At 49.4% G+C, this 27,841-nt stretch overlaps 1 protein-coding gene across 1 annotated transcript in view; it reads right to left on the bottom strand.

Moving 5' to 3' along the window:
• The window catches only part of tln1 (talin 1), a 54,884-nt gene that overhangs the window by 20,468 nt on the left and 6,575 nt on the right, over positions 1-27,841 (bottom strand). Inside the window, exons 2-39 of the mRNA XM_084486774.1 lie at positions 27,058-27,219; positions 25,891-25,988; positions 25,595-25,724; positions 25,200-25,352; positions 24,964-25,106; positions 24,567-24,694; positions 24,383-24,443; positions 23,961-24,065; positions 23,690-23,845; positions 23,493-23,594; positions 23,206-23,282; positions 21,519-21,699; positions 20,763-20,876; positions 20,264-20,372; positions 18,913-19,121; positions 17,932-18,030; positions 16,648-16,815; positions 15,921-16,215; positions 15,055-15,221; positions 14,564-14,692; positions 13,915-14,028; positions 13,298-13,411; positions 12,579-12,713; positions 11,719-11,847; positions 10,456-10,558; positions 9,761-9,969; positions 9,334-9,453; positions 8,632-8,829; positions 7,940-8,079; positions 7,514-7,607; positions 6,913-7,002; positions 6,471-6,593; positions 6,159-6,302; positions 4,724-4,885; positions 2,107-2,247; positions 1,082-1,263; positions 658-790; positions 446-547 (exon numbers count right to left, since the gene is read on the bottom strand). Coding sequence (XP_084342900.1) covers positions 446-547; positions 658-790; positions 1,082-1,263; positions 2,107-2,247; positions 4,724-4,885; positions 6,159-6,302; positions 6,471-6,593; positions 6,913-7,002; positions 7,514-7,607; positions 7,940-8,079; positions 8,632-8,829; positions 9,334-9,453; positions 9,761-9,969; positions 10,456-10,558; positions 11,719-11,847; positions 12,579-12,713; positions 13,298-13,411; positions 13,915-14,028; positions 14,564-14,692; positions 15,055-15,221; positions 15,921-16,215; positions 16,648-16,815; positions 17,932-18,030; positions 18,913-19,121; positions 20,264-20,372; positions 20,763-20,876; positions 21,519-21,699; positions 23,206-23,282; positions 23,493-23,594; positions 23,690-23,845; positions 23,961-24,065; positions 24,383-24,443; positions 24,567-24,694; positions 24,964-25,106; positions 25,200-25,352; positions 25,595-25,724; positions 25,891-25,988; positions 27,058-27,187 — 5,187 coding nt within the window. The 5' untranslated portion in view covers positions 27,188-27,219. The remainder of the gene's footprint in view (positions 1-445; positions 548-657; positions 791-1,081; positions 1,264-2,106; positions 2,248-4,723; positions 4,886-6,158; positions 6,303-6,470; positions 6,594-6,912; positions 7,003-7,513; positions 7,608-7,939; positions 8,080-8,631; positions 8,830-9,333; positions 9,454-9,760; positions 9,970-10,455; positions 10,559-11,718; positions 11,848-12,578; positions 12,714-13,297; positions 13,412-13,914; positions 14,029-14,563; positions 14,693-15,054; positions 15,222-15,920; positions 16,216-16,647; positions 16,816-17,931; positions 18,031-18,912; positions 19,122-20,263; positions 20,373-20,762; positions 20,877-21,518; positions 21,700-23,205; positions 23,283-23,492; positions 23,595-23,689; positions 23,846-23,960; positions 24,066-24,382; positions 24,444-24,566; positions 24,695-24,963; positions 25,107-25,199; positions 25,353-25,594; positions 25,725-25,890; positions 25,989-27,057; positions 27,220-27,841) is intronic.

Genomic DNA, 27,841 nt, shown 5'->3' with positions numbered 1-27,841 from the left:
GGCTACCTTGTGTCCCAGGTGAGGCCTCAGAGTGGGCGGGGCTACCTTGTGTCCCAGGTGCGAGGCCTCAGAGTGGGCGGGGCTACCTTGTGTCCCAGGTGAGAGGCCTCAGAGTGGGCGGGGCTACCTTGTGTCCCAGGTGAGGCCTCAGAGTGGGCGGGGCTACCTTGTGTCCCAGGTGCGAGGCCTCAGAGTGGGCGGGGCTACCTTGTGTCCCAGGTGAGAGGCCTCAGAGTGGGCGGGGCTACCTTGTGTCCCAGGTGAGGCCTCAGAGTGGGCGGGGCTACCTTGTGTCCCAGGTGAGGCCTCAGAGTGGGCGGGGCTTACCTTGTGTCCCAGGTGAGGCCTCAGAGTGGGCGGGGCTACCTTGTGTCCCAGGTGAGGCCTCAGAGTGGGCGGGGCTACCTTGTGTCCCAGGTGAGGCCTCAGAGTGGGCGGGGCTTACCTTGTGTCCCAGGTGCGAGGCCTCAGAGTGGGCGGCGATGGCCACCGGCTCGATGAGGTTGCTGATCTCGTGGACGGACGTCATCATCTGCTCCTGGAGAGCCTGCCACGCGGAGACACACAGACGCTCAGATCACCCACTCGCTCCGCGTGCATTGTCCCTCACCACAGGCGCTGGTGTGCGCCTGGCGGTCGTTGTGCGGGCGGGTTTACCTCCTGGGAGATGTCCTCTCTGGGGCTGAGCTGCTGGCTGATGGCGGCGAGGGAGGCCTGGTCCACCTCACGGATACAACTGTTGAGGACGTCAATGGCCTCGTCGCACTCCCTCTGGCCAGGCGCCTTCTCCCTACACACGCACACACACACGCACACGCACACACACGGTAAAAGGTGTTGCATGTAAGCCTTGAGGGCTATTATTTGAGTGAGGCCTAGCCGGCCATCAGAGTTCCTGAGTGAAATGTGTGCTTCATGGATTGCGGGGAAAAGTATTACAATTATTTCTGTAATTAAATTTGTTTTTTTTATATAATTCTATACTAATAAACAAAAAAATGTAATTTTCTAAACTACAATGAGTTTGGTCTGTACGTCATGTGGGCCTCTTGCAGGCGTGCAGGCGTGCGCGGGGCGGTACCTCATGTTGGTGATGAGCTTCTTGATGGAGTCCGACACGGTCCTGGAGTGACCGGCCAGCACCGACCACCGCGGGGGGTCTTTGGGGTTGACGGCCAGGGAGCGGGCCGTCTGGATCAGCCCCGTGGAGCTCTCCAGCATGGTCCTGGCCGCCGCCACGATGGGCTCCATGGACGCCAGGCCCTGGGGGGGACGCGCCGTGGACGTGAGCGGGCGATGGATGGACGGTTTACATCCCGGCATCGTTGATTACTTAGCTGATTCTGATTGGTCAATAAGATTCCAACGAACTTCGATACCACTGCTTTGCAGAATACCTGATTCTGATTGGTCATTAACGTTCTTCGGAGGAGGTGTTGCGGCCGAGGTTGCATAGCAACCGCAGCTTCGCCTCGGCAACATCACTGGACGACATGGCGTCCATTATTCTGAATATTACGCGGCTCTTCTCAACGCTGTGGAACGCTCGTTTACTTGCATGGGCCTTCCTGACTTCAGGCAGTCAATTGTTTTTTGATAATTACCGTTGCTAAGCATATAATGACCGTTGCTAAGCATATAATGACCGCTGTCAAGGAAAGTGGAGTGATTCATTCATTCATTCAGTCTTTCTTATCACTCCGCAAGTAGTCCAGTAACTTATCAACCCCAGCGAATTTGGTTGCTAAGCGACGTCAACGTCTTTGGCAGACTATTTCTCTGCTGATCAACACTACCGATGGTAATTGTAGAAAGACACACCGTGTGAAGTGTGTGTGTCGCCAGTCATTATCGGGAAAATAAGCCCCTTCAGGGCGAACCAGACTTATTTCCCGATAATGACGGCGTTCTATACATTATCCCTTACATAACGGGGCAGAGGCCTGTTCGCAGATCATCTAATTGGCTAATGGCCGCGTTCCATCTCTGACAAAATAAAGTCTGTAAATCAACCCAGGAGCTAGCTCTAACCACAACACACACAGTGCACAAGGGCAGAGGGAACAGTGTGTTGTTGAAGAGGTGCAACATGTGAGCTGCTGGTACCTCAGGGCTGATCTGCGCCGGGACACTAGCGAACTCTGGGTTGGAGGCGAAGGCGGTCAGGTTGTCCACCGCCTCGATCAGCGGCCCGGTCGCCGCTTTGCACTTTTCTCGGTTCTCGGGGTTAAAAGCGCCGTCCAGAGCCTGCAAAGGAACGCACACACACACTATAACTCCACACATAGAGCTAATGCAGCGCACACATTTTAACTACACACAATAAGCTAATGCAGCACACGCATTTAAAGTCTGTGTTGCAGGGTTAATTTTCCAACAAATTTGTGCAATTTGCTTGTTGGTAATAAACATTTAAACAGTTATCCATTGTATTTAATGTTGTTGGGTATCACAAAACAGAATTTAATACGAAAAAGAAGGTACGATTTTAGTGGTTTGCAATTGATTCTCATTTCCCCCACAATGCATTGCATGACGTCACGTTGGGGAGACAACAGACTGAGGCCCCATCGAGCCCCTTGAGAGTAGAGACTAGTAAGAGTGTTCAGCAGATTATACAGATCAATAGATAAATACATAGATATATATATAGATAGCCTAGATAGATAGATAGTCTATTCAAGTATTTATTATTGCCAAACGACAACAAGTCTGACTGGACATACACAAAAGACATCACATTAAAACTAGACACATGCGTTGATAGATGGATATAGATAAATATATTATATGTTATATATAAATATTTTTGGCCAAGCGGAGCCGAGAAGAAGGACGTAATGTTGAGAAGTCATCCTAAAAACGGATAGCAAGCGAAAGCTAAACCAGAGTGTATCACTCACACACGTTGGGTCCATTCTAACTTAAGGTAAGAGGCTATTTAAATCTCTGCAGTGACTGAATGTTGATGATAGAACTGATTGTTGTGCATAAGATGAGTGCGACTGTGCGATGTGTCCTTTCCGGCTTTGCACTACTGCATTGCTAATTGTGGTTGTGGTTTTAGTGAAGCAGTCTAGCCTTGAAGTTGGAGTGATTGTGTACGCGCGTGCGAGAGTGAGAGAGAGCACATCCGCCGTGGTGATGTTTGGACGAATGTGCTTTGTGTGTCAGTGATGTATCTGTCTGATCGTATTTGCTGTAGATGGATGGTTAAATAATGTCACACGATTGGTCATACTGCAGGCTCCCATTTGTAAGTTCACTGATTGCGTGTCTGATAGGCTATATACCTGGCATTTATTCAGTTGATTGCTCTTCTAAATGCGCCAGATTGATGCCAATTATTGTCGTGTTTGCATTGTAATGCACATCTTTGCCTCTCCTTGTTATAAAACAACGTGCATCGAAACAACTTTAGCCAATGCAGCCTCCTATGTCAGTGTTGCTTTACGAATACTAGAATATCGGTTTATCAAAATTGTTAAGTGTGTGCGTGTGTGTTGTCATGTAGGCTATAGACTGTTAGACTGATTGTCTTGGCTTGAATCTATGAAATATTGTAATGTTATAGGCCTACTGCATATTGAGGAATGTAGATCGGTATTAAGCAACAATCGGGAGATGGGACCCCACGAATATTGACGGGTCTTTCGCACACTGGGTAAAAGCTTAGAAATAAACACTACGCAAAGATGTTGTTACTGGAGCTAGTAGGCTACCATCAAAATGTGGGATAACTAATCGGAAATGTGTTTACAACGTCGGGGGGAGATTTAATTAGGGATTATCTGGGGGGGAATTTCACAGGTGGGACTGGCAAGTTAGCCCATAGCTAGCATTATGCCTTCTATTTCTAGATCTTCTGACTAAGTACCGGTACGTATCTGAACTAACAACATAATCACTGTCACTAGATATAAAGAAAACGTTGACTTTCACTCGCTGCTATTCACTGACAGTAAAAAAAGTGTTGTTATTGTGTGCACTGCGGTTCATAGACTAGCTCCAGCGCTCGTTGCTGCGCTGCTAAATGATAGCAACTCTTCAGCCATTCTCCTCTGACCACGCATTTAATCGGCTTTGACGGCCATCAGTTCTCGGCAATTCCTCATTCGCCTTCTCACGTCTGACAGGTTCGAAATTATACGGTTGTGGGCCATCATACATGACATTTGTGGTTCTTGCCACCTCTTCCTCATCCCAGACGCCCTAGTTCTAACACTAGGCTGAGGCTACCTCACCACGTCTCCCCAACGTGACGTCATAGTTCTAGTACTAGGCTGAGGCTACCTCACCACGTCTCCCCAACGTGACGTCATAGTTCTAGTACTAGGCTGAGGCTACCTCACCACGTCTCCCCAACGTGACGTCATAGTTCTAGTACTAGGCTGAGGCTACCTTCCACCACGTCTCCCCAACGTGACGTCATAGTTCTAGTACTAGGCTGAGGCTACCTTCCACCACGTCTCCCCAACGTGACGTCATCGCCGAGTTGCGGTAGAAAACACCCATTACTACCAAAAACGACAAAAACTGGACTTTAACGCTATTTTGGAGACATTTTATTAATGATATACTTATTTTGAGTGCTTTATGTACCCATTAATCGAAACTTCCGGTTAACCTGCAACATGGGCTTTAAACCACACACAATAAACCAATGCAGCGCACACATTTAAACCACACACATGAAGCTCACGTTGCTACTCCAACCACCCACCTTGATGGACTTGACCAGGTTGGCGGTGCTGTTGGCCACCTCTTTGGCCGACTGCACAAACTGTCTCTTGGCCACGGGGTTGGAGGTCTTGGAGGACGCCAGGCGGCACGCGTTGCACAGCGCCGACGTGTGCTTGGCCACGATGGTGGCGGCTGACAGCACCTAGAGGGGAGAGTGCCGGTTTAGATACAGGCGGACAGAGTTCAGAGTTCACCTAGACCCTGCAGCCATCCAGTCCCTTATCTGTCTGTTGCACTATTGTCTGTTGTACGTCCTGGTACTTGACGAGCGCACTTAATGCAGGTTGTATTCATTCATTGTACTTTTGTGTAGCAAATTGTGTAGCATGTACTTAATTGTGCTGTGCATGCATGTTGTGTAGCATGCACTTAATTGTGTTACATCTGCAGTAGCTAGCTGTCACTGCTGTATACGGGGAATGGGGTTGGCCTGGCGATTGTCAGTACTTGCATTTGGTTCTATGAACATCTTTACTGTACCGACGGCGATATATTGTTTCACTTCTTATGACAAATGTACTTATTGTAAGTCACTTTGGATAAAAGCGTCTGCTAAATGCCCTTAATGTAAATGTAAATGTAACATGCAACGAAAAGGGATTTGGTAACACTTTACAAAAAGGCTATATAAGCATGAATTAACATTAGGTTATGCAGTAATGAACTACCTGTATGTGTGATGTATGTATACTGTATATGAACTACCTGTATGTGTGATGTATGTATACTGTATATGAACTACCTGTATGTGTGATGTATGTATACTGTATATTAACTACCTGTATGTGTGATGTATGTATACTGTATATGAACTACCTGTATGTATACTGTATATGAACTACCTGTATGTATACTGTATATGAACTACCTGTATGTGTGATGTATGTATACTGTATATGAACTACCTGTATGTGTGATGTATGTATACTGTATATGAACTACCTGTATGTATACTGTATATGAACTACCTGTATGTGTGATGTATGTATACTGTATATGAACTACCTGTATGTGTGATGTATGTATACTGTATATTAACTACCTGTATGTGTGATGTATGTATACTGTATATGAACTACCTGTATGTATACTGTATATGAACTACCTGTATGTATACTGTATATGAACTACCTGTATGTGTGATGTATGTATACTGTATATGAACTACCTGTATGTGTGATGTATGTATACTGTATATGAACTACCTGTATGTATACTGTATATGAACTACCTGTATGTGTGATGTATGTATACTGTATATGAACTACCTGTATGTATACTGTATATGAACTACCTGTATGTGTGATGTATGTATACTGTATATGAACTACCTGTATGTATACTGTATATGAACTACCTGTATGTGTGATGTATGTATACACATACTGTATATGAACTACACACAGAATACGTACCTGGGACTGGGTGCAGACTGGGTCCACCAGGTTCTGGCAGGCCATCTGAATGGACTGGTTAGCTTTGGCGAACTGGGATGGATCCACGAGGCCCTTCTGGCCCGCGGTGCTGTTGGGGTCGGACACCCCCACCAGGTAGGCAGCCTGACAACCCAGAGAACCGTCACTTTAGAGCATCCACATGCTTTCTGTGTCCCGTGTGCGTGGACAGCTGCGGCCGTGGCCCCGTCACAAATGATGAGAAGCAACGTGTCACCAGCTAGAGTGGTACAGAGCGTGGTAGAGCGTAGAGGAGAGAGGGAGGACGGTTACCTGGGCAGCTGCTTCAGTGAGGCCACACACGGCCTTGGAACCTGCGCTCACAGAGTCCCCGAACTCGGGCAGGTTGCTGTTCTTAGCGTTGTGCGAGATGCCCGCCATGGACTCCCCAAGCACCTGACACACAACACGACACGACACGGTTCACTGTAGGTCTGTGCTGTTGTGCTGTAATGTTTACAGTACAGGACTGTAAACATACAGTACAGTTGTATACACGTGTATATGTCTGTTTATATATTTTTACTTATTGTATTGTATAGTGTTGATTTGTATTTGAAATATAAATTATTTATATACAGTATGCACAGTTAAAGTGTTGAGTGATGGGGCAATATGTCCATCTTCTCTTTTCCATTCAAAAACAAACGTAGGTTCAGTTGCAAGTTACAAAACATCTTTTTTCCATACCCTTTTTTCTGTTAGATTTTTTTACCTTTGAATTCTCCATGACTCTGTCGATGCAGTCGAAGTAGGACAGGTCAGAGACGGCCTGTGTCGGGTTCTCCAGCATCTCCCGCACCGACTACACACACACACACACACACACACACACACACACACACACACACACACACACACACACACACACACACACACACACACACACACACACACACACACGTGCATGAATGAATTGTTTTGAATTGTGGATCATCAGTCACACTGCATGTTGTCTGGTAATGCAAAACATACATTTGGACATGTATCCAAACAGCAAATCTTATTAAAAGTATTGAATATGAATACATTAAACATGAGTTCTACTGACGGACCCAAGGCCCATACTAAATGAGAGTAACTAAGATGGTGTATGTTAATCAAATAATGGATAGGGTTATTTAAAAATATTGAATTATTATTTTTTGGCGCAGTTGTTCAAATCAATCAACAAAAGCGAATACTCATTAACCCTTTCACATATGGCAACATGTGTGCACACTTAACTGCTTGTTAACGACGGACGACTATTCTTTTATTTTGTGTGTCAACAGTCACTTGGTTGACAGCAGGAAGTGAGGCGTTGTGGTTCTCACCTCCAGCTCTCGGAGAGCGTTGTCACACTCCTTCTGCCCGGGGGCCTGCTGGGTGCACATGGTGATCAGCTGGTTGATGCTGTCCGTCACCGCCCTGCACAACCACAACACAGCAACAACCACAGCGGAGTGAGCAGCCTGCTGTACACACCTCTATATTATCCAAAGTTACATACAGGTCCGTGCGTGTGTTGTATTCACATATTCATATATGCACACGTATTTATTCATGCATGACAGAAGGTATTTGTACAGCATGTATTTTTCTTTTGTTCCATTAATATACACAGGAAGTTAACCCAAGAGGACACTGCCTTTCAGTCCCGTGTGTCATGAGCCCAGCTAACGGGTGACAGGCCGGGTGTTGACGGGCGTCAGGGGGACAGCCCGGGCTGTGCAGGGGGCGTGGTGCGCCGCGGGCCTCACCGGGCGGCAGCGGCCAGCTGGTTCTTGAGGTTGGGGGAGCCCGGGTCGGTGGACAGGGCCTTGGCGGCCAGCAGCAGCTTGCTGGAGGACATGGAGATGGTCTTGAGGTTGGACACCACCTGCGTCTGGTCTTCTTTGGTCTGACGGACCAGAGGAGAAGTCAAAGTCATCAGAAGGGAGTTGAACTCGTTATAGAATCAGAATCAGAATGAGGATGAGGATGAGGACGTCTTATTGTACAAGTACACACACAAGTACAATTATAACCCCTAACCCTCAACAGCCACATAGCGATATACGTTATCTTGTATACAATACAAGATAAAGTAAATAAAGATAAATAAAAATATGTGAAAATAAGTAGCAGCATCAATAGATCACAATAATAAATGTGATCTATTGATGCTGCTACTTATTTTTACATATTTTCATTTTTGAGAAACGTTGTACACTTTGTACAGACATTACATAATACACAAAACGTTGGTTAACTCTCCCTGGATTGTAATACATACTATTCAGTGAAACACAATATTCTGTGCCCCATGTTGACCTATTCCGAATTGTAACAATTGACCCATCCCTATTGGCTCCATCTCATACACCCACCAAACGATGCTGCTGCTGCTAATGCCTCAGAGTCTCCCTCACCACGACCCCAGTGACCTCGAGTGGTTCAAACGTGGGCTCACCTGGGACGTCCCGGCCATGTCCACGCCGGCCTCTAGGAAGTTGTTGAAGTCCCCTCCGAACTTGCTGGTGGACCTGGCGAGCTCCTGCGTGGTGCCCCTGGAGGAGTGGACCAGCTCGTTGGCCGACTGGTTCAGACCGGCCGCGGCCTGGTTCAACTGGGCCTGCACCTCCTGGAAGCTCTTCCCACTGGACGGGAACTGGGAGAGAAAGACGGAAGCATCCGGATTACTACTCACTGAAATGTGCCGTGAGCAGAGGAAACTGGTACTGATCAAGGTTTTACAGCGGGAATTATGAATACGTTTAACTTCTGTAATTATATGTGTTCCAATGAAATGTTTATCCTCTTTATCTGAGTAGCGGAAAAAATGCTTTTAAATCTTTTACATTTACTTTAGAGCTTTTAATAATCCCTTTTTTAGCCCCGAAGGGACTAAAGACACCGAAATGAACATGAGCTAATACTTTGTTCAACTCGTGTTGCTCTTTGTATTATGCCACAGGGTTAGGATACCTCAATCTTGTAAAAAATATAAAATATCATCAAAATCCATATCATATTGAATAATTGCTTTTCAGAAAATGTCAATATAATGAGTATGCTCACTTAGGATGTTCTTAAGCCCGGCGATGTAAAGCTAAAAACAAGGCTACCGTGTTGAGTTAACGTTGCTAAGTAAATCAAACCCAAAGGTACATACAGAGTCAGCCAGGAGAGTCTTGCTCGCTTCTCCTACGGCCCGGATGGCGTTGTCCACGTCCCTCTGGCCTGGAAGGCTGTTCACACACCTGTTGAGGGCCTGGGACACTGCCTTGGCCACCTACACACACACACACACACACACACACACACACACACACACACACTTAAAATAAATCGACAAACAAGTGTTGTTTGTCGACCCTTTGAAGGTCTAAACATTCCCCTATTTGAACAGGATGAACCTTTACTCAAAACCTTGTCTGTCCTGTCTTTTATGTCTGGCTTTTCAACCCCCAAACCATTCCATACCAGTGCCACCACACACACACACACACACACACACACACACACACACACACACACACACACACACACACACACACACACACACACACACACACACACACACACACACACACACACACCTGGGCCAGTCTCTGTTGGCTCTCGGGGTCCCCGGGCTTGGCCACCGCCCTCTTGGTCTCCTCGATCAGGCTCCCAGACTTGTCCATGACGTCGGCGGCACAGTTGAGCATGGCGTCACAGGCCTGGGGGTTGCCGGCGGTGGCGCCCACGCCTCGGGCCGCCGTGGCCAGGGAGCGCAGCGCCTGGGCCACGTCTCTGGCCGCCATGCCTGGGGAGGGGGGGGGGGGGGGGGACGAGGCGTTAGAGGTCAGAGGTCAGAGGAGGAGGAGGAGGCCAGCTGGAGACAGGGTGGATAGGATGACTGTTGACTGTCTACTGTACTGGTGCTGCACTTAAAAAGGAAAAACAAACCCGCAGACAAGGTCATGTAGATCGACTTAAGACTAACATCGGACTATGAAATGTACACATAAGACGAAAACGTGGCGTCATCAGAAACGCGGTGCCCTGTTGGGGTTTAAAATGGACTGGCTGTTTTGGGTTACCCTGTGACATCCATCTATTCGCAGCGGGGGGAGACAGCGAACTAACCCCAGACAGAAACAGCCGCCCCGCCCCTCAATCACAGCTGGGCGTCTAACAGAAGTCAGCCAGATGGGGTCCGCCACCCAGGTGACGGTGGACGGGGACCAGGCCAGACAGGGTGGGTGGGGTCCTTTAAGCAGCGGACCGGGGGGCTATGAGAGAGGTGTACCTGTGTAGTTCTCGTGGCCCTGGGTGGCCTCACTCAGCAGCTGGGCGATGGCAGAGCTCACGGACTTGGTGCTGGTCACCAGGTCCTGGGAACATTTCTCCAGCTGAAGAACATCAACAGGACAACGTCATGGTTATATTATGTTCTATTATGTTCTATTATGTTCTATTATGTTCTATTATGTTCTAGGTATTGCTTACACACAACAGCAGGATATTTGCATTCTGAGTGGGGTGTATTTCTGTAAGTGGGAGGTTTATAAACATGAATATAAGAAGAATGACAATGTGGGAACATTAAACTGTCCAGTTTGGGGGCGACCACACAGAGGAACCATTGTTCTCCTACGGCGGGGCCGGCCGTGAGCTCTAGTGCCGCGTGACACGGTTTTCTAGCGTTTTTAGACGCGCATAAAATTCAAAACAGGCTCAACTTTTCAGTGCAAGGTGCAGCGTCCACCGCTCATCAATGTCACACTCGGCTTAGGCAGCCAATCAGATCGAGCCAGGACTTTGCCACGTCCAGCCGACGTCGTTGCCGGTTTTCATATGGACACAAACTGGAGGAGGCGATGGCGGTAGGGTGGTGGGTGGTGGGTGACAAATGTACTTCTTCTAAGTTGCTTTGGGTAAAAGCGTCTGCTAAACGCCCTCAATGTAAAGGTGAAGGTGGTCTTCAGCAGACTGCTTCCCCTGTGCAGTCGTGGAATAATGGATTCAACCAGACGTGGAGCTCCTGCCCTCGTTGTACCACCGGGGGGTACAAAGGCTCCTCACCCAGGGGCACACAGGGCAAGAGGGCCACGTCTGAAACGATGAATGATGGACTTAAATGTCGAGCTCTTGCCCTCGCTGTAACCACTGGGTGAGGACGGGGTGAGGGGTGAGGACGGGGTGAGGGGTGAGGGGTGAGGACGGGGTGAGGGGTGAGGACGGGGTGAGGACGGGGTGAGGACGGGGTGAGGACGGGGTGAGGGGTGAGGGGTGAGGACGGGGTGAGGGGTGAGGACGGGGTGAGGACGGGGTGAGGGGTGAGGACGGGGTGAGGGGTGAGGGGTGAGGACGGGGTGAGGGGTGAGGGGTGAGGACGGGGTGAGGGGTGAGGACGGGGTGAGGACGGGGTGAGGACGGGGTGAGGGGTGAGGACGGGGTGAGGGGTGAGGACGGGGTGAGGGGTGAGGACGGGGTGAGGGGTGAGGACGGCGAGCGAACCGAACACGCGTCACGGCGCGTCCTCTGGCGCGGGGTCAGCGGAGCGTCTCACCGTCTCTCCAGGAAGCGGTTTGAGCCGCCCGGCGCCGGCCGACGCCTTGGCTTCCTGCATGTCACGCTCCAGGCCTCGGATCACCGATAAGGCGTTCTCTATCTCCAGAGGGCCACACGCCTCCTGGGCCTGGAACGGGTCCGCACATCATCTACATCATCTACATTATCTACATTATCTACATCATCTACATCATCTACATCATCTACATCATCTACATCATCTACATCATCTACATCATCTACATCATCTACATTATCTACATTATCTACATTATCTACATGTTATAAATACACACTACCGGTCAAACGTCACACAGACAGTTTCATGTTCTCCATGAAAGCTCACACTCTTATTCAACAGTTTACAGCTGTGCTGACATGATCGCACAAAGGGTTTTCTAATCATCAATGAGCCTTAACGATGAGCTGAACAATGTACCATCAGCACACAGGAGGGATGTACACCTGTGTAGATACTCCATTAACAACCTGCCGCTCCAGCTAGAATAGCACATTAACAACGTCTAGACTGTATTTGTGATTCATTTAATAAATTACGTTATCTTCATTGAAAAAAAACTGGGCTTTTCTTTTAAAAAAAAAGGACATTTCTACTTTTGAACGGTAGTTATACATATGTACAAACCCAGACCCCGGGACCCACAAACAACACACACAGACACAGAAACGTGAAAAACCACAGGAGCCCCCGAAAGACAAAGAATGAAATGCAGCAGCTGTGGAGAACGCTGCTCAGAGCCGTTTCATGTCAGGTCTCGTTAGTGTCCCGGGGGGGGGGGGGGGGGGGGTCAGGCAGGGAGTGTAAACGGTCAGGTTCACGAGGTCGCCCCTGGTTACCTTCTGGGCGGCCGTGCGCAGCTCTGCCAGAGCGCTGGCGAGGTTCTTGGCACACTGGCTGAGCTGCATGGCCGACGCCTGCTCCCCGATGGTGGGCACCGTGGCCTTGGCCGACGTGGCCATCTTGGCCCCGGGCTGGAGGGAGAGGAGGAGAGCAGAGGGTCCTCACACACACACACCCCTCACGTCACAATGTACCGTGTTTAGATACTAGGGCCGGGCAAGTTAACGCGTCAGTATCGCGTTAACCAATCCATTAATTATCGCAGACAATTATTTTATCTCGCAGTAACACAGTTTTTATTATTTATTTTCTTATTGTAAAAGTCTGTTGCTCACTGGCTTTTATTTTGTAAAGTCCATCGTGAGCGAGCCTAGTGGAGATGCGCGGTTGGCGGTCAGACCCGCGGACAAGCGGATAATCTGCGGGCGGGCGGGCGGGCGGATTGCGTGAATAAAAGTAATACTTGGATGAATTCCGCCCGGCGCTCGTCCGCTGGTCTACGTCAGCATTCCACTGTGCGACCGTCCCTGTTGCGTATGCCCTCACACGTTGTTGAAATCATCTGCTGGACGCTTCATTCTTTCTACGTGGTTTTGAGTTAATGATGGGGCCACGCTATAATAAGACCACGCTGGCTGTGTCATCGCCGACTACAGGGGACGTGTCGTAGTGGATGTGAAGCTGTGTGGGTACGGTCAGGGTACGGTCAGGGTACCTGGAGGAAGTTCTGGCTGGCCCCGATCAGAGCCAGCTGGGCACTGGGACTGTCGGGCTGGGACTGACTGCCCCGCACACCCTGCACCAGCTGGGGGATCTGCTCCGCCACCACCTGACCGACCACACACACACACACACACACACACACACACACACACACACACACACACACACACACACACACACACACACACACACACACACACACACACACACACACACACACACACACACACACACACACACAGCCTTTTAAGATGCATAAGATATATGAATCGAGATATACAATATAATGTATGTATAAATAAATGCTTCCCACATCTTTAAAGATACAATAATACAATTTAGATCATTATTAATTATTATAATAATTACTTTAAAAACACTTTATTATTGCCCCCCCAATCAATGGCTTCACTCTGGTTCCAGGTACTGTATGTATTGCTCATACAGTACATGGAGTGGTACCATGTCAACAAACAACAACCAATGACAGAGTTGCGTTTCAGTTGGGATTCAGCAGCGTCGATGAGGCCCACGTGTGTCACAACAGAAGGTAGCAGAAGAACACACGGCCCCACGCGGAGAGAAGGCGTCGGGAGAAGGCCAGCTTACCTTGCAGCTCTGGACGAGCTGCTGCTGAGAGGCTGCGTTCCTATTGGACGAGGCGGCGTGCTGGGCGGCGGCGATGGTCTGCGTTGCCGCGGCAGCCGCCTGTTTGGCAGCATTCTAACAAGAGGCAGACACGACAACATGACAGTCGGTTCATAGGTCACGGGGTTCACAATCAACACCAGTGTGAAGGGTTAGGCCCTGTCCCAGTTCTCCCCCTTCCCCTAGATTCTCCCCCTAACCCTAGATTTGAGCCCTAACCCTAGATTTGAGCCCTAACCCTAGATTTGAGCCCTAACCCTAGATTTTGCGTGTTCCCGCGAAGAGGTAGGGTGTCCCAATACTTAGGGGAGCAAGGGGGAGTGCTGTTTTTCCCCTTAAAATCAACCCTTGAAAGCTAGCCAGCTCGGGAGCTGACTTGCAGCTAAGGGCACTCAAAGTGTTCTTGTTAAGGGGAGAGAAACGGGACTGGGCCTTAGACGCTGACCCAGAGCACTGACAGGTTGCATGCTCAGATTGTTGTTGTACAGTCTGATGTTGTGAGCTTCTTAGCGGTGAGTTATCTATTGTGATCAACCGACATTGTTGTCCCCACAGAGGGCCGCCCCGTCGGCCCCCTGCACGCGGCAGCGTCCTCCGTCGGCTCCTTTACCTCCAGCTTGTTGACCAGCCGTTTCTTGATGGCGTTCTGGGCGGCTGCGTTGGTGGCGATGCGCAGGCCCTCCGCAGCCTCGCGCAACTTCTGCTGCTGCTCCTCACTGTCGGGGTTGGCCGCCGCTCCCTGCCGGCAGAGCGTTGGAGGACGGGTTTTGAGAACGAACGAAAGACAGCTGGAAACTTTGGGATTGACGCGAGCATTCACTTCAGTGACTGTGTGAGCTCCTTGTGACGCTTAAACCTTTTCATCTGAAATCTTCTGCTCTTTATATATATATATATATATATATCGGATATTCTTATTCGTGTTAATACATTAATACACTCTAGATATTGAAATCTTTTTGATTTTAAAGCCTGCTGTTATTTTACAGTACTCTATACAGTATAAACTGTGCTATAGTACAATATCATCATCATCATGTCTTTATATTATTCATTATAGTATCATTATATATATGTTATCGTAGCGTATAGCTAACAGACCTTGGCAGCCTCCACCATCTTGGCGGTGGCGTCGGCCAGCAGCTTGGCGGCAGAGAGCAGCTTCCTGGAGTTCTCCAGGTCAGACTCTCCCTCGGCGTCCATCTTGATGGCGTTCACCAGGTCCGACGTGGCCTGGGCCAGAATGCGTGCCTGCCGCACCATCTCACCTGGGAAATAAGATGGGATATTTACGCGATGTATTGATGCTGAACCCCTCCGGAGATACACGCACGTACATAAACGAGAGCAAGTTCGGTGTCAACACACGCGTTGGAGTTTGACGGTGCACCACTCAACACACAGTGGCCATGTTAATGAGTTGGAGACCATGTTCATCCCTACGTTTCCTTTGGTTAAGGCTTCAACTGCAACAGCCGTGACCTGGTGACCACAAAGATACCAGGGTTTAACCTTTGGCTGAGTTTGGATTGAAGGTCAAATTCTGTTCCACTGACACTCCTAAATAAAAGTCAAATCAAAGGCGAGAAAGAACTAGCATTGCGCAACAAACCGTGACCACGCCCACTTCTCACCTACCAAATCACATCAGTCTCACCTCCACCACCACTAATCTCGCCACCACCACATCACAGTCTCACCTCCACCACCACTAATCTCGCCACCACCACATAACAGTCTCACCTCGAGTCTCACCACCACCACCACCAATCTCACGGTCAGGGACGGTCAGCAGTGCAACGAGTGCCACAATTGACATACATCTTCCCATACTGCAATCTTCCATACTTCAGCACATATTGTATTGTGACTGGTTTAAGACCAGTTTAGGTGAGGATAACCTTACCCGCAGAGAGACGGGGCTAAGGTCCGTTAAGGAGAGGCTGACCCCGACCCCCGAGACTCACCCGCGTCTCCCATGGAGCTGAAGATGTTCTCCGTGACGTCCAGGATGCGGTCCGTGGCCTCACCGTGGCGCCCGATGGGGTGCGCGCCGCTGGCGTACTGCTTGATGTGCAGCAGCAGCTCGTTGAGGGCGTGCGTGACGCCGGTGGCGGCGGCGCCCACCTGCTTGAGCAGCCCCTCGTCCCCGGTGGCCCCCTGCGAGGCCTCCACGCAGCCCTCCACCGACTTGGCCACCAGCTTCCCCGCCTCGATCAGCTGCTCCTGGCACACGGGGGAGCTGATGGTCGGGGCCACCACCTGGAGGAGGAGGAGCAGCAGGAGGAGGAGGAGCGGGAGGAGCAGGAGGAGGAAAAGTGATTTAGTACTTTAGTTTAGTACTTAATTGTGTATCATCTGCAGTAGCTAGCTATCACTGTTGTATACGGGGAATAGGTCAGCCTGGCGATTGTCAGCACTTGAACATCTTTACTGTACCGACGGCGATATAGTGTTTCACTTCTTATGACAAATGTACTTATTGTAAGTCGCTTTGGATAAAAGCGTCTGCTAAATGCCCTAAATGTAAACGTAAACGTAAATGGTTTAGAACAAAAAGTGTCCCGGAAGACACTCAAAACATGGAGGAGACCAGACCGACAGCACCGGGAGGTGAGCGGGCCAGATCTCCCAGAGTGCACCAGCGGGGGGCGGTGTGGCGGGGCAGCGGCGGCGGGGGCGACGCCCACTCACCCGGGTGCAGGCCACCAGCTGGGAGGTGGACAGAGCGCACTGCGTGGCGGCGGCGATGACCCTGTTCTGCTGGGCCGAGTCCTCCGTCTTCTGCGCCACGTTCTTGGCCTTCAGCACGAGGGCGGCCGCCGCGTTGGCCACCGCCTTGGCCAGCTGCATCAGCATGTCCTGCAGGGCCCAAAGAGACCGCTGATAAGACAGGTTATGAAACGGGTGGCTTAAAGCAAGCGATCTGATTGGTTCCCAACTGTTGTATATTGAGCGGACACACACAGCTATGACGCCCGTTCAGTTTACAGAGTTCAGTATCACTCCGCGCCTAACTCTAACTGTTGTTTATTTATATATAAAAGCAATAGCATAGTTCACTGAAGCCTAAAAACATGTTGATTGCTGGAGAGGGTGGAAATGTTGTAAAGCAATAGGCACACAGTGAGTGAACTCGACAGTAGGCTAAATTGCCGGTGAACCGAGCTACCGTCTCTAGCCTTCTCTCTGAAGGACGCTACGGTGTGTTGCATAGCAACCGCCGTGCACTTTGCAGGCAGCCACGAGGGACTACTTTTTTGTATTCGTTAAAAAAATGCTTTTCCGACTTTCTCGTTTTTTCATGATTGAGGGTGTCTATGACTTTCATTTCGCCATATTTACGTAACCGTTTTATAAAAGCAATAGATCACTTCGGTCAGTGAAATGTGCTCATTATACCACAGTTAAGGGGCGTTGTCCGTCCCGACGCGCAGCGGAGCACATTCTACAGCCTGTCGTGGTCTATTGCTTAAATAATTACCCTGGAAATCCAGAGTTCTTGCGAGAGCACAATTTGAATTTGCTCAGCGAGTCACTCTGGGAACGAACATCACTCACTCCCCGATGCCCCTGGCCCAGAACATTAACCAATCACATCGGTGTATCTGATATAGACGGGAGAAAAGCGTTGCTGTTTTACCGATCGGATACGGCATCTGATCCCTCGAGAATGACGAGGTGAAGCAGGATAGACTGGCTTGCCTTGACCTTTGTACAATGTGTTGCATAACCAAGACACTGAACTAGCTAGTCCTAAGCGGTGAGCACACTGCAGTTTAATGCTGACACCACACTGTTCCTTCCTGCCCACCCCACAATGTCCTCACGGATAAAGAACCATGACACTTTAAACCATCAGACTGAGTCAAGGCTGAGTCTGTGGAACTGAATGGACTCAACTCCAGGGTGAGCTCAGAGCCCGCTGTGCCCCAACGGGACGGTGAAGGTAAGAGTCCCCCAGGAGGGTGAGGGTACCTGGAAGTGCGGGTCGGCGTCGGTCTCTCCGATGTGGCTCAGCAGCTCTCCGCTGGTCTGGCCCACGTTCCCCGCGGCCTGCAGCAGGTTCTGCCGGGGCTGAGATCAACGGTAGGATGAGGATCAGACCTGTACACCTCTGCTAGGTCCAGTACGTGTTTCAAATATGGTGAGGTGTTCTCATTTGTCTGGATCATACTGACATTTACATATATGCGAGATTAAATAACACTTTTTAAACCAACTTCAATGAACGCCCCAAATGAAAAACAATCCAAACTTATAACATTAAGTGGCTTTCACTTCAGACAAAAAACAATAGAAAAAGAATCTAAATACATAAAATGGCAGCTTTTGACTCAAACTGACACAACAAGACAAGACTTGTGGAACACAAGAATTGTTCCACTTCTTCTCTACCCCAGTCCTACCGTTCAGTACTACGTAGATGAGTATTTAGTGTCAGACGTTCTGTGCAGCACAGTGCTGAGCGTTCTACATGCTGCCCAGAACTTCACAGAACCCTAAACACTGTTCCCTAAACACTGTTCACTACACACTGTTCACTACACACACTGTTCACTACACACTGTTCACTACACACTGTTCACTACACACTGTTCCCTAAACACTGTTCACTACACACTGTTCACTACACACACTGTTCACTACACACACTGTTCACTACACACACTGTTCACTACACACTGTTCACTACACACTGTTCACTACACACTGTTCACTACACACACTGTTCACTACACACACTGTTCCCTACACACTGTTCACTACACACACTGTTCCCTACACACTGTTCACTACACACTGTTCCCTACACACTGTTCCCTACACACTGTTCACTACACACTGTTCCCTACACACTGTTCCCTACACACTGTTCCCTACACACTGTTCACTACACACTAGCGCCACCCGGCGCCGCCGTAACGTCGCGGTAGGCCCTGCGTGCGCCGCTCGGACCTCGGTGCTGGAGGGCTGGGCCGTCTTCAGCATGGTGGACACGGCGGTGGCCAGGTTCTTGGCGGCTCCCAGCAGCTGCTGTCCGTTGGCGCCCTCGTCCTCCATGAGCGCCGCCAGCAGCTTCACGCCCTTGGACATCTCCGTGAGGTTGGAGGAGATGGTGGTGACGGCGCAGCCCACCGCCATGTAGTCTGTGTCCGCTGGGTCTCCTGAGGGGGGGGGGGCGGGGGGCACAGAGGAGGACATCAGGAGGGGGGGGGGGGGGGACACTGACCAGGGGATCTGCAGGATTCAACCACGTCCATCCAGGACTTTCCCTTTTTACATGTAAAGCAACCTTCCGGTTACCAGCCAACCCGCTCTAACTCCTGAGCTACTGCCCCCCCCCCCCCCCCCCCCCCCCCTCCCCCTGGTTTTTAATGAGGACACAATACAGACGTCCCCGCCCTCTATCTGGAATTGTTTCATAAGTATAAACATTTAAATCATGCTGTTGTTGGTCCTCATTCTGCCAGTTGGTCTCAGCAGGAGACTCTGCAGTGTGAGACGGGTCTGTAGGGACAGTGAGACGGGTCTGTAGGGACAGTGAGACGGGTCTGTAGGGACAGTGAGACGGGTCTGTAGGGACAGTGTGAGGTCTGTAGGGACAGTGTGAGGTCTGTAGGGACAGTGAGACGGGTCTGTAGGGACAGTGTGAGGTCTGTAGGGACAGTGAGACGGGTCTGTAGGGACAGTGAGACGGGTCTGTAGGGACAGTGTGAGACGGGTCTGTAGGGACAGTGAGACGGGTCTGTAGGGACAGTGAGAGGTCTGTAGGGACAGTGAGACGGGTCTGTAGGGACAGTGAGACGGGTCTGTAGGGACAGTGAGACGGGTCTGTAGGGACAGTGTGAGGTCTGTAGGGACAGTGAGACGGGTCTGTAGGGACAGTGAGACGGGTCTGTAGGGACAGTGTGAGACGGGTCTGTAGGGACAGTGAGACGGGTCTGTAGGGACAGTGAGAGGTCTGTAGGGACAGTGAGACGGGTCTGTAGGGACAGTGAGACGGGTCTGTAGGGACAGTGAGACGGGTCTGTAGGGACAGTGAGAGGTCTGTAGGGACAGTGAGACGGGTCTGTAGGGACAGTGAGACGGGTCTGTAGGGACAGTGTGAGGTCTGTAGGGACAGTGAGACGGGTCTGTAGGGACAGTGAGACGGGTCTGTAGGGACAGTGTGAGGTCTGTAGGGACAGTGAGACGGGTCTGTAGGGACAGTGAGACGGGTCTGTAGGGACAGTGTGAGGTCTGTAGGGACAGTGAGACGGGTCTGTAGGGACAGTGAGACGGGTCTGTAGGGACAGCGCTGACCCACCTGCAGTGAGGTTGACCATGGAGGCCGTGCCGGCCGTGATGGCGTCCACCTGGGAGTGGATCTCATGTTTGGACTCGTCCATCTTGTTCCTGCGCCAGGCTTGGGAGGCCTGGGGACAGAAGGGGACAGAGACGCGTGCTCTCTGGTCAGCAGAGGGCCGCTGGGAGGGCCGCTTCAGCGGGGAACTCACTCCCCTTTTCCTTCCACTACTCTTTGGTTAAACATGAACAATGCACCCTGCTAAATGACACGACGTCAGCCCAGTGAATGAATAGAATCTGTTTTAAAATTGTGTATATCTTTATGTTAATCAATGATGAGTCCATTTTGAGCACACACACACACACACACACACACACACACACACACACACACACACACACACACACACACACACACACACACACACACACACACACACACACACACACACACACACACACACACACACACACACACACACACACACACACAGGGTTGAAGGGTTCTCTGTACTCACAGCGTCTGTTCCCAGTACCGGGAGGGCGTCAAACTGGTCCAGAGAGGCCTGGGCGGCGTTGACGGCCTGCATGCTGGAGTTGATGGTCCCAGTCAGGGCCTGCTGGGCCGACGTCTGCCAGGAGAGAGGGTCACATGAACAACGTGCTGCAGCTCCGCAGCAACCCCTCTGACTGAACGTCAGGTTAACTGTTCAGACGCACGCGCACACACGCACACGCGCACACGCACACGCACACACACAGGTTTTATTTATGTAAAACCCAAACAATATGTAACATCTGTCATTTTGTAATGCCAAGAAAATATTCATGGCCTTTTGAACAAGTATCACGAAGAAACACGTCGCGGAGGAGGACCTGGACGGGGGTGGTCAACTCAAAGAAAGTTAATATCCATTGGTTTTGTGATTACCTGTTTTTTGTTATCCTGACTGATACGGTAAATGGTCAAATGGACTTTCTAACCAGTGGCCACTAAAAGCACTGTACAATATCGCCAGACATTCACCCGTTCATCCACACATTCACACAGCGACGGCGGAGTCGACCACGCAGGGCGACAGCCCATCAGGAGCAGTCAGGGCGAGGGCGTCTCGCTCAGGGACACCTCCACACTCCGCTAGGAGGAGGAGCCGGGGATCGAACCAGCGACCTTTCCGGTGACCAGCCGACCCCGCGTCCACCTCTAGAGCTACAGCCGCCTCCCTATCCAGACTAGCGAGGCTGAGCGCGCCCCGACGCCGCGGCGGCCTCACCAGCGGCGGCATGTGTCCGCGGTGCATCTGGCCGCTGGTGATGTGCTGCTTGGCTTGAGGCATGGAGCCCATCTGGAAGTTCTCCGGGCCGCCGGCGCCGGAGCGCATGATGGCGGGCAGCGCCACGGAGCCCGTCTCCACCCGGCCCATCTTGTTGACCTGCTGCTGCATGACGGTGGACCTGGGGGGGGGGGGGGGGGGGGGGGATTGGTTTAGGTGGAAGCAACCGCGTGTCTCTGAAAACCTCTGAACTGAAGACCAATGATACAATACTGCTAGCCTACTGAAGGTACTACTAGCCTACTGAAGGTACTACTAGCCTACTGAAGGTACTACTAGCCTACTGAAGGTACTGCTAGCCTACTGAAGGTACTACTAGCCTACTGAAGGTACTGCTAGCCTACTGAAGGTACTACTAGCCTACTGAAGGTACTGCTAGCCTACTGAAGGTACTACTAGCCTACTGAAGGTACTGCTAGCCTACTGAAGGTACTACTAGCCTACTGAAGGTACTACTAGCCTACTGAAGGTACTGCTAGCCTACTGAAGGTACTACTAGCCTACTGAAGGTACTGCTAGCCTACTGAAGGTACTACTAGCCTACTGAAGGTACATTAGTACTAGCCTACTGAAGGTACTACTAGCCTACTGAAGGTACATTAGTACTAGCCTACTGAAGGTACTACTAGCCTACTGAAGGTACTACTAGCCTACTGAAGGTACATCAGTACTAGCCTACTGAAGGTACATCAGTACTAGCCTACTGAAGGTACATCAGTACTAGCCTACTGAAGGTACATCAGTACTAGCCTACTGAAGGTACATCACTACTAGCCTACTGAAGGTACATCAGTACTAGCCTACTGAAGGTACATCAGTACTAGCCTACTGAAGGTACTACTAGCCTACTGAAGGTACATTAGTACTAGCCTACTGAAGGTACATCAGTACTAGCCTACTGAAGGTACATTAGTACTAGCCTACTGAAGGTACATTAGTACTAGCCTACTGAAGGTACATTAGTACTAGCCTACTGAAGGTACTACTAGCCTACTGAAGGTACATCACTACTAGCCTACTGAAGGTACATCACTACTAGCCTACTGAAGGTACATCACTACTAGCCTACTGAAGGTACATCAGTACTAGCCTACTGAAGGTACATCAGTACTAGCCTACTGAAGGTACATCACTACTAGCCTACTGAAGGTACATCACTACTAGCCTACTGAAGGTACTACTAGCCTACTGAAGGTACTACTAGCCTACTGAAGGTACATCACTACTAGCCTACTGAAGGTACATTAGTACTAGCCTACTGAAGGTACATCACTACTAGCCTACTGAAGGTACATTAGTACTAGCCTACTGAAGGTACATCACTACTAGCCTACTGAAGGTACATCACTACTAGCCTACTGAAGGTACATCAGTACTAGCCTACTGAAGGTACATTAGTACTAGCCTACTGAAGGTACATCACTACTAGCCTACTGAAGGTACATCAGTACTAGCCTACTGAAGGTACATTAGTACTAGCCTACTGAAGGTACTACTAGCCTACTGAAGGTACATTAGTACTAGCCTACTGAAGGTACTACTAGCCTACTGAAGGTACATCACTACTAGCCTACTGAAGGTACTACTAGCCTACTGAAGGTACTACTAGCCTACTGAAGGTACTTACTTCTTAGGAGACACAGAGTCCTCCAGCATGGTAGACTCCTCATCTCCCTCCAGTCCAAAGTGGTCTTTACTTTTTTTCTGTGTAGACATTAACACTATTTGTTGATCATATTTCTTAACCTTAGCCTACATCTATGACGTACGATGTAATAAATCACATTAAAGTAAGGGGTATCCAGGTTTTAATCTCATCCAACGAGTCCACACAGCAGTATGATAGTCCACTGACACACCGATACAGCACTGTAAAACGGATTGCATCCTCAACACACGCATGTGATAACGTACCTTCTTGAGGATGATATCGATGTAGCCAGCGATTAGCTGAGCTATCTGTTCGCCCTCAGTGGTCTGCACCGAGTAGTAACCGTCTTGGTAGTCACCAAAGTCCTAGTGGAGAGACGTCCATTACATCAATGAAGGATCACTTATTGATGATTTCCATCATTGTTTGATCATGTCCATCAATAGGCAAACAGGCAAACCAGAGTAAAGCTTTTTGGGGAGGCGGCCCAGCGCTTGATGTTGGTCAGGTTCCACTCCTGGATCACTTCCTTGGTCTTCTCATCCACCCTCATCACACACTCCTTGGTGATCCCCAGCAGCCGCGGCACCAGCTTGTTCTTCCCCTTCATCTTCTCCTGCAGAAGGTGGCACCCAGGTCAGCGTTAGAACGAGTGTGTCCTCAGGTCAGGTGACATGCTTTTGAGTCCTGGCCGACACCTCTGCTGGCGTTGGTGTCCTCGACGGACTTACCTTCACGAGGAAGAAGGACACTCCGTACGTTTTGAGAGACCTGGCCAGCTTGACGTAGCTGACTTTGGCCTCGATTTCTGTCATGTTCTGGGAGTTTTTGTGTGCCTGCAAAGAAAACAAGTTGTCAAATTGTACCATTTCATTCTCCATGGTCATGCATTTACTTCAATAACAAAACAATTACACATTAGTTGGAGTCTTAGTTTTCAATTTTATTGAAATTAATATAAATAAAATATTAATGAATCACTGCTTCAAAGGGAAAACCAAGATTTCCTGATAACCAAATATGTCCTTGCATTGATAAGCATTGATAACTCTCTCTCCAGTGTACATGCCCATTAGGTACCCGGGTTACTACCTGGTTTCTAGAGGGCATGTAAACACGCTGACTGAGAAAAAGACCAAAGCCCAGTTCTTACCTGGAAGATCCTTTTCTCGCCCTTCTGCTTAATATACTCTTTGGGCAGGAACTCTTTTAAACTGAAAAAGGAAATGTTGGATCCAGAATTATTCAACTGGCTAACCAACCAGACCTTGTTACATATTACAATAAATAGTTTCCATGTGTAAGTCAGACTTCAGTCAATAATGCACGTGTCTTACTCCAAGAATCCAGGCTTATGTTTGTTCTCATTGTGGTCCCCAAACTGGATCTGACATTGGAAGCCAGCAAATTCACATGCCTTCTCAAAGGAGACCGGGTGGGATCCATTCAGGATGTCATCACGGGCCTAAACACAAAAAACACCACACACACACCACACATGTGTGACGCACAAGAAAGAACAAATAAATAATCATGATTAAACAACATTTAAAGGATTAGTACACACTAAAACTAGTACACACCCCTGTAGGTAAATGACCTACAGGGGAATTTGGAATTCATATCAAATGACACATTACACATGTACACATCTTTAAAGAATCCCAGATAAAGGAATAACATTGGAGGAGCGTTTTATGACGGCAGAGAGGAGTGATGAGGTGAGGCACGGACCTGGACGTAGAGCAGGTTGAGCTGGACTGGGTCTCTGGAATCAACGTTCTGGTCTGAATAAAAGAACTTTCTCCTCAGCAGCAGCATCTCCACCTCCTCCACACCCTGCTCCCTCAGCGTCCTGCCGTGGTCCAACCAGTTCACTAGAGGGGGGGGGGGGGGGTCCATGGCTTACTCACGGTCATGAACAACCACAGCGTTTACGTGATGTTTAGGCGATCGAGAAGGGGCCTCACGCTCATCGTCTGTGTGCAGTTTCTGCTTCAACTTCTCCATCTTCTTGTCGTCTCGTAGTAAGGTCTTGTCCCTCTTCAGAGTGCCCATGGTCTCCTCCTTCTTCTCCTCGCCCATGTCTCGGACCAGGGAGTACTCGTCATAGTTTGTGATGCCTTCGTGCAAAAAAATGGAGCGAGTTCAAAACAAACATTATTCCACAAGCTGGCTAGACAACGCCACCTCGGAACTCGACTCCTTCCATAAAACACACGATGGATTAACGACATCAGTGTTCCCTATTCCCCCCTCCACTCTCTTTCCTTAGATACTACATATTCACCCGACATTAAAAATAATGCATTATAGACATAATATGCAGATTTATAGACAGGCAAAGTGGGGCACCAGTGCTGACCTATTCTGGCACAGATGGTCATCAGCATGTCGCTGACGATCTTGGAGTCGTCCACCATGACGGTCTTAATGGTCCCGTCCAGCATGCGGATCCTCAGGGGCCGCTGCTTCTTCTTGTACTCCAGGGTGTCCTGGAGGACGCGGTGCGCGTTGGTAAAGGCTCCACAGTGATATATACGTCACGTTTCAAATGGGGGCCAGACTGGCCAGAGACAGCAAGCTTAAGAGCTACACAGCTTTATCGATCTTAGATTACACTATGTTGATGTAGGTTTGCTTGCAGGTCTTTTCACTCACCCCGTTCCTCAACATGTAGTAGTCGAGGGCCTTGCCTGCCTCCAGCCAGATTCCCTTTTTGGGATCCTCGTCCGACAAGAACAGACTGTAGTCGTTGGCTGCAGAAAAGGCACAGCAAGTCTTTTCATTTTCGTCTTCTGCAACACTTTTCATCTCAAGCATGCATTTCTATTTTAGGAGTTCTGGTTAGGTCCGCTTTGCCAAGAGACACCAATTAGTGGTGATTTCTTCACCAGGACCAACAAATCACTGAACCACCCAACTAGTATCTATATCCATCCCTGTGTCTGCGCTGATGTGCATTGTAGTTTGACCTCTGAATGGTTCTAAGCCTTTTCCCGAGTTGGTTCCAGCCCCATATGGGTCTCTTGTGCTCTGTGTGATCATGTATGAATGCTGACAGTGCCTATGAGTCACTGTCAGCATCGCTGATAGCTGGGGACCACAGTGGTCATTCTGACCACTGTACACACGCTCACGTCCTGGTGAACCACGTACTGATACATCGTTGATAGGCTGCCAAACAAACACTTAAACTCATTGTGTCTCATGGCCAGTTATCATCAATACACCCAGAGGGCAGCCATGTTTGGAGCGCAGCGCTCAAACCAGTGACGTAAACAACCAAGGCTGTTTTGGTCAACATGACACAAAGCGACACAAGAGGGGGATTTAAATGTTTGCTTACAGCGCATCAACAAAGTCCCAGTGCATTCTTCATGAGGACACATGTTTAAGTACAGTACACACTTCTCAACCCTGGGCTTAACTCCTCTTAGCACAGGGATGAGTTAAGCGTGAGCCCTGGGCTGGCCATAGCGTGAACTGCTTCAATGAACCCCGTGTGGAAATGGTAAATGTCTGCATTTATATAGCGATTTTCTAACTAGTGGCCACTCAAAGGGCCAACATTCACCCATTCATGCACACATTCATGCACACATTGACGACGGAGTCCACCACGGAGCCAAGGAGCAGTCAGGGTGAGGCGTCTCGCTCAGGGACACCTCGACACTCAAACTCGAACTAGCAACCTTCTGGTGACCAGCCGACCCGCTCCTGAGCCACATGCCGCCCCAACAATAGAACAATAGAGAACATTGTATTGTTTTAGTTCTTACGAGGAAGACCAAAGGCTGCATGCGTTGACAGAGGAGCAGTACTCACGCTGGCCCAGCTGGGCCTCAGGGACCCTCTCCCTGATGATGCGACAGGCGTCGAACACCATGGTGGAGGGCTCAAACTGCATGGTCTTCACCACGTTCCCCACACCGATCTTCAGTGACAACGCCACCATGGTTGCGGTTCTCACTTGTTCCCCGGTTGTTCCTGGAGATGAAAGAGGAACAACGATTACGGTCGGAATAACAAGGAGACACAGGGATCAACAATGCTCTGGCGCGATGTCATGAACATATCTCACAAATGTCGCCGGTGTGGGATTTGGTTTTGGTTTTGGCTTAACATCAGTTTTTCCTGAGCACTAGACAAGCCTTGTTGCAGCTAAAACTCAAGTGGACAACTTTTAATACATAATAGTAACATTGTTTGGGAACTTGAATACACATACTGGACAAAGGTGTAACATCTGAAGTAACATTAGCTTAACATTTAAACGAGGTTGCATAGTGATGGGATCAATACAATGATACAATAACTGATGCCTAATTCCCATTAATCAATCCTTATGGCCTGGATGCAGGGACACAATGCAAATATTTACTAACAATTATTTCATTGTCATAACCCAAGGTCTTCACATATGAATGAATAGATATGAATAGATTGTTCAACTGGGTCTAACGCCAATGTTGCAAATGCTTTCAGATTGGAAAGTAAATTGTTGAGGCTTTATGGGGAAGAAACCCTTCCCAGTTGTAATTATGATTTCATGACATAGTTCTTGATACCACTGCGCACTACAGAGGGATCAACGCGGCCTATTGGCTGC

Source organism: Micromesistius poutassou (assembly GCF_964030765.1).
Source record: "Micromesistius poutassou genome assembly, chromosome: 22".
NCBI classification, from domain to species: domain Eukaryota; kingdom Metazoa; phylum Chordata; class Actinopteri; order Gadiformes; family Gadidae; genus Micromesistius; species Micromesistius poutassou.
This window is presented reverse-complemented; position numbering and strand designations above follow the sequence as displayed.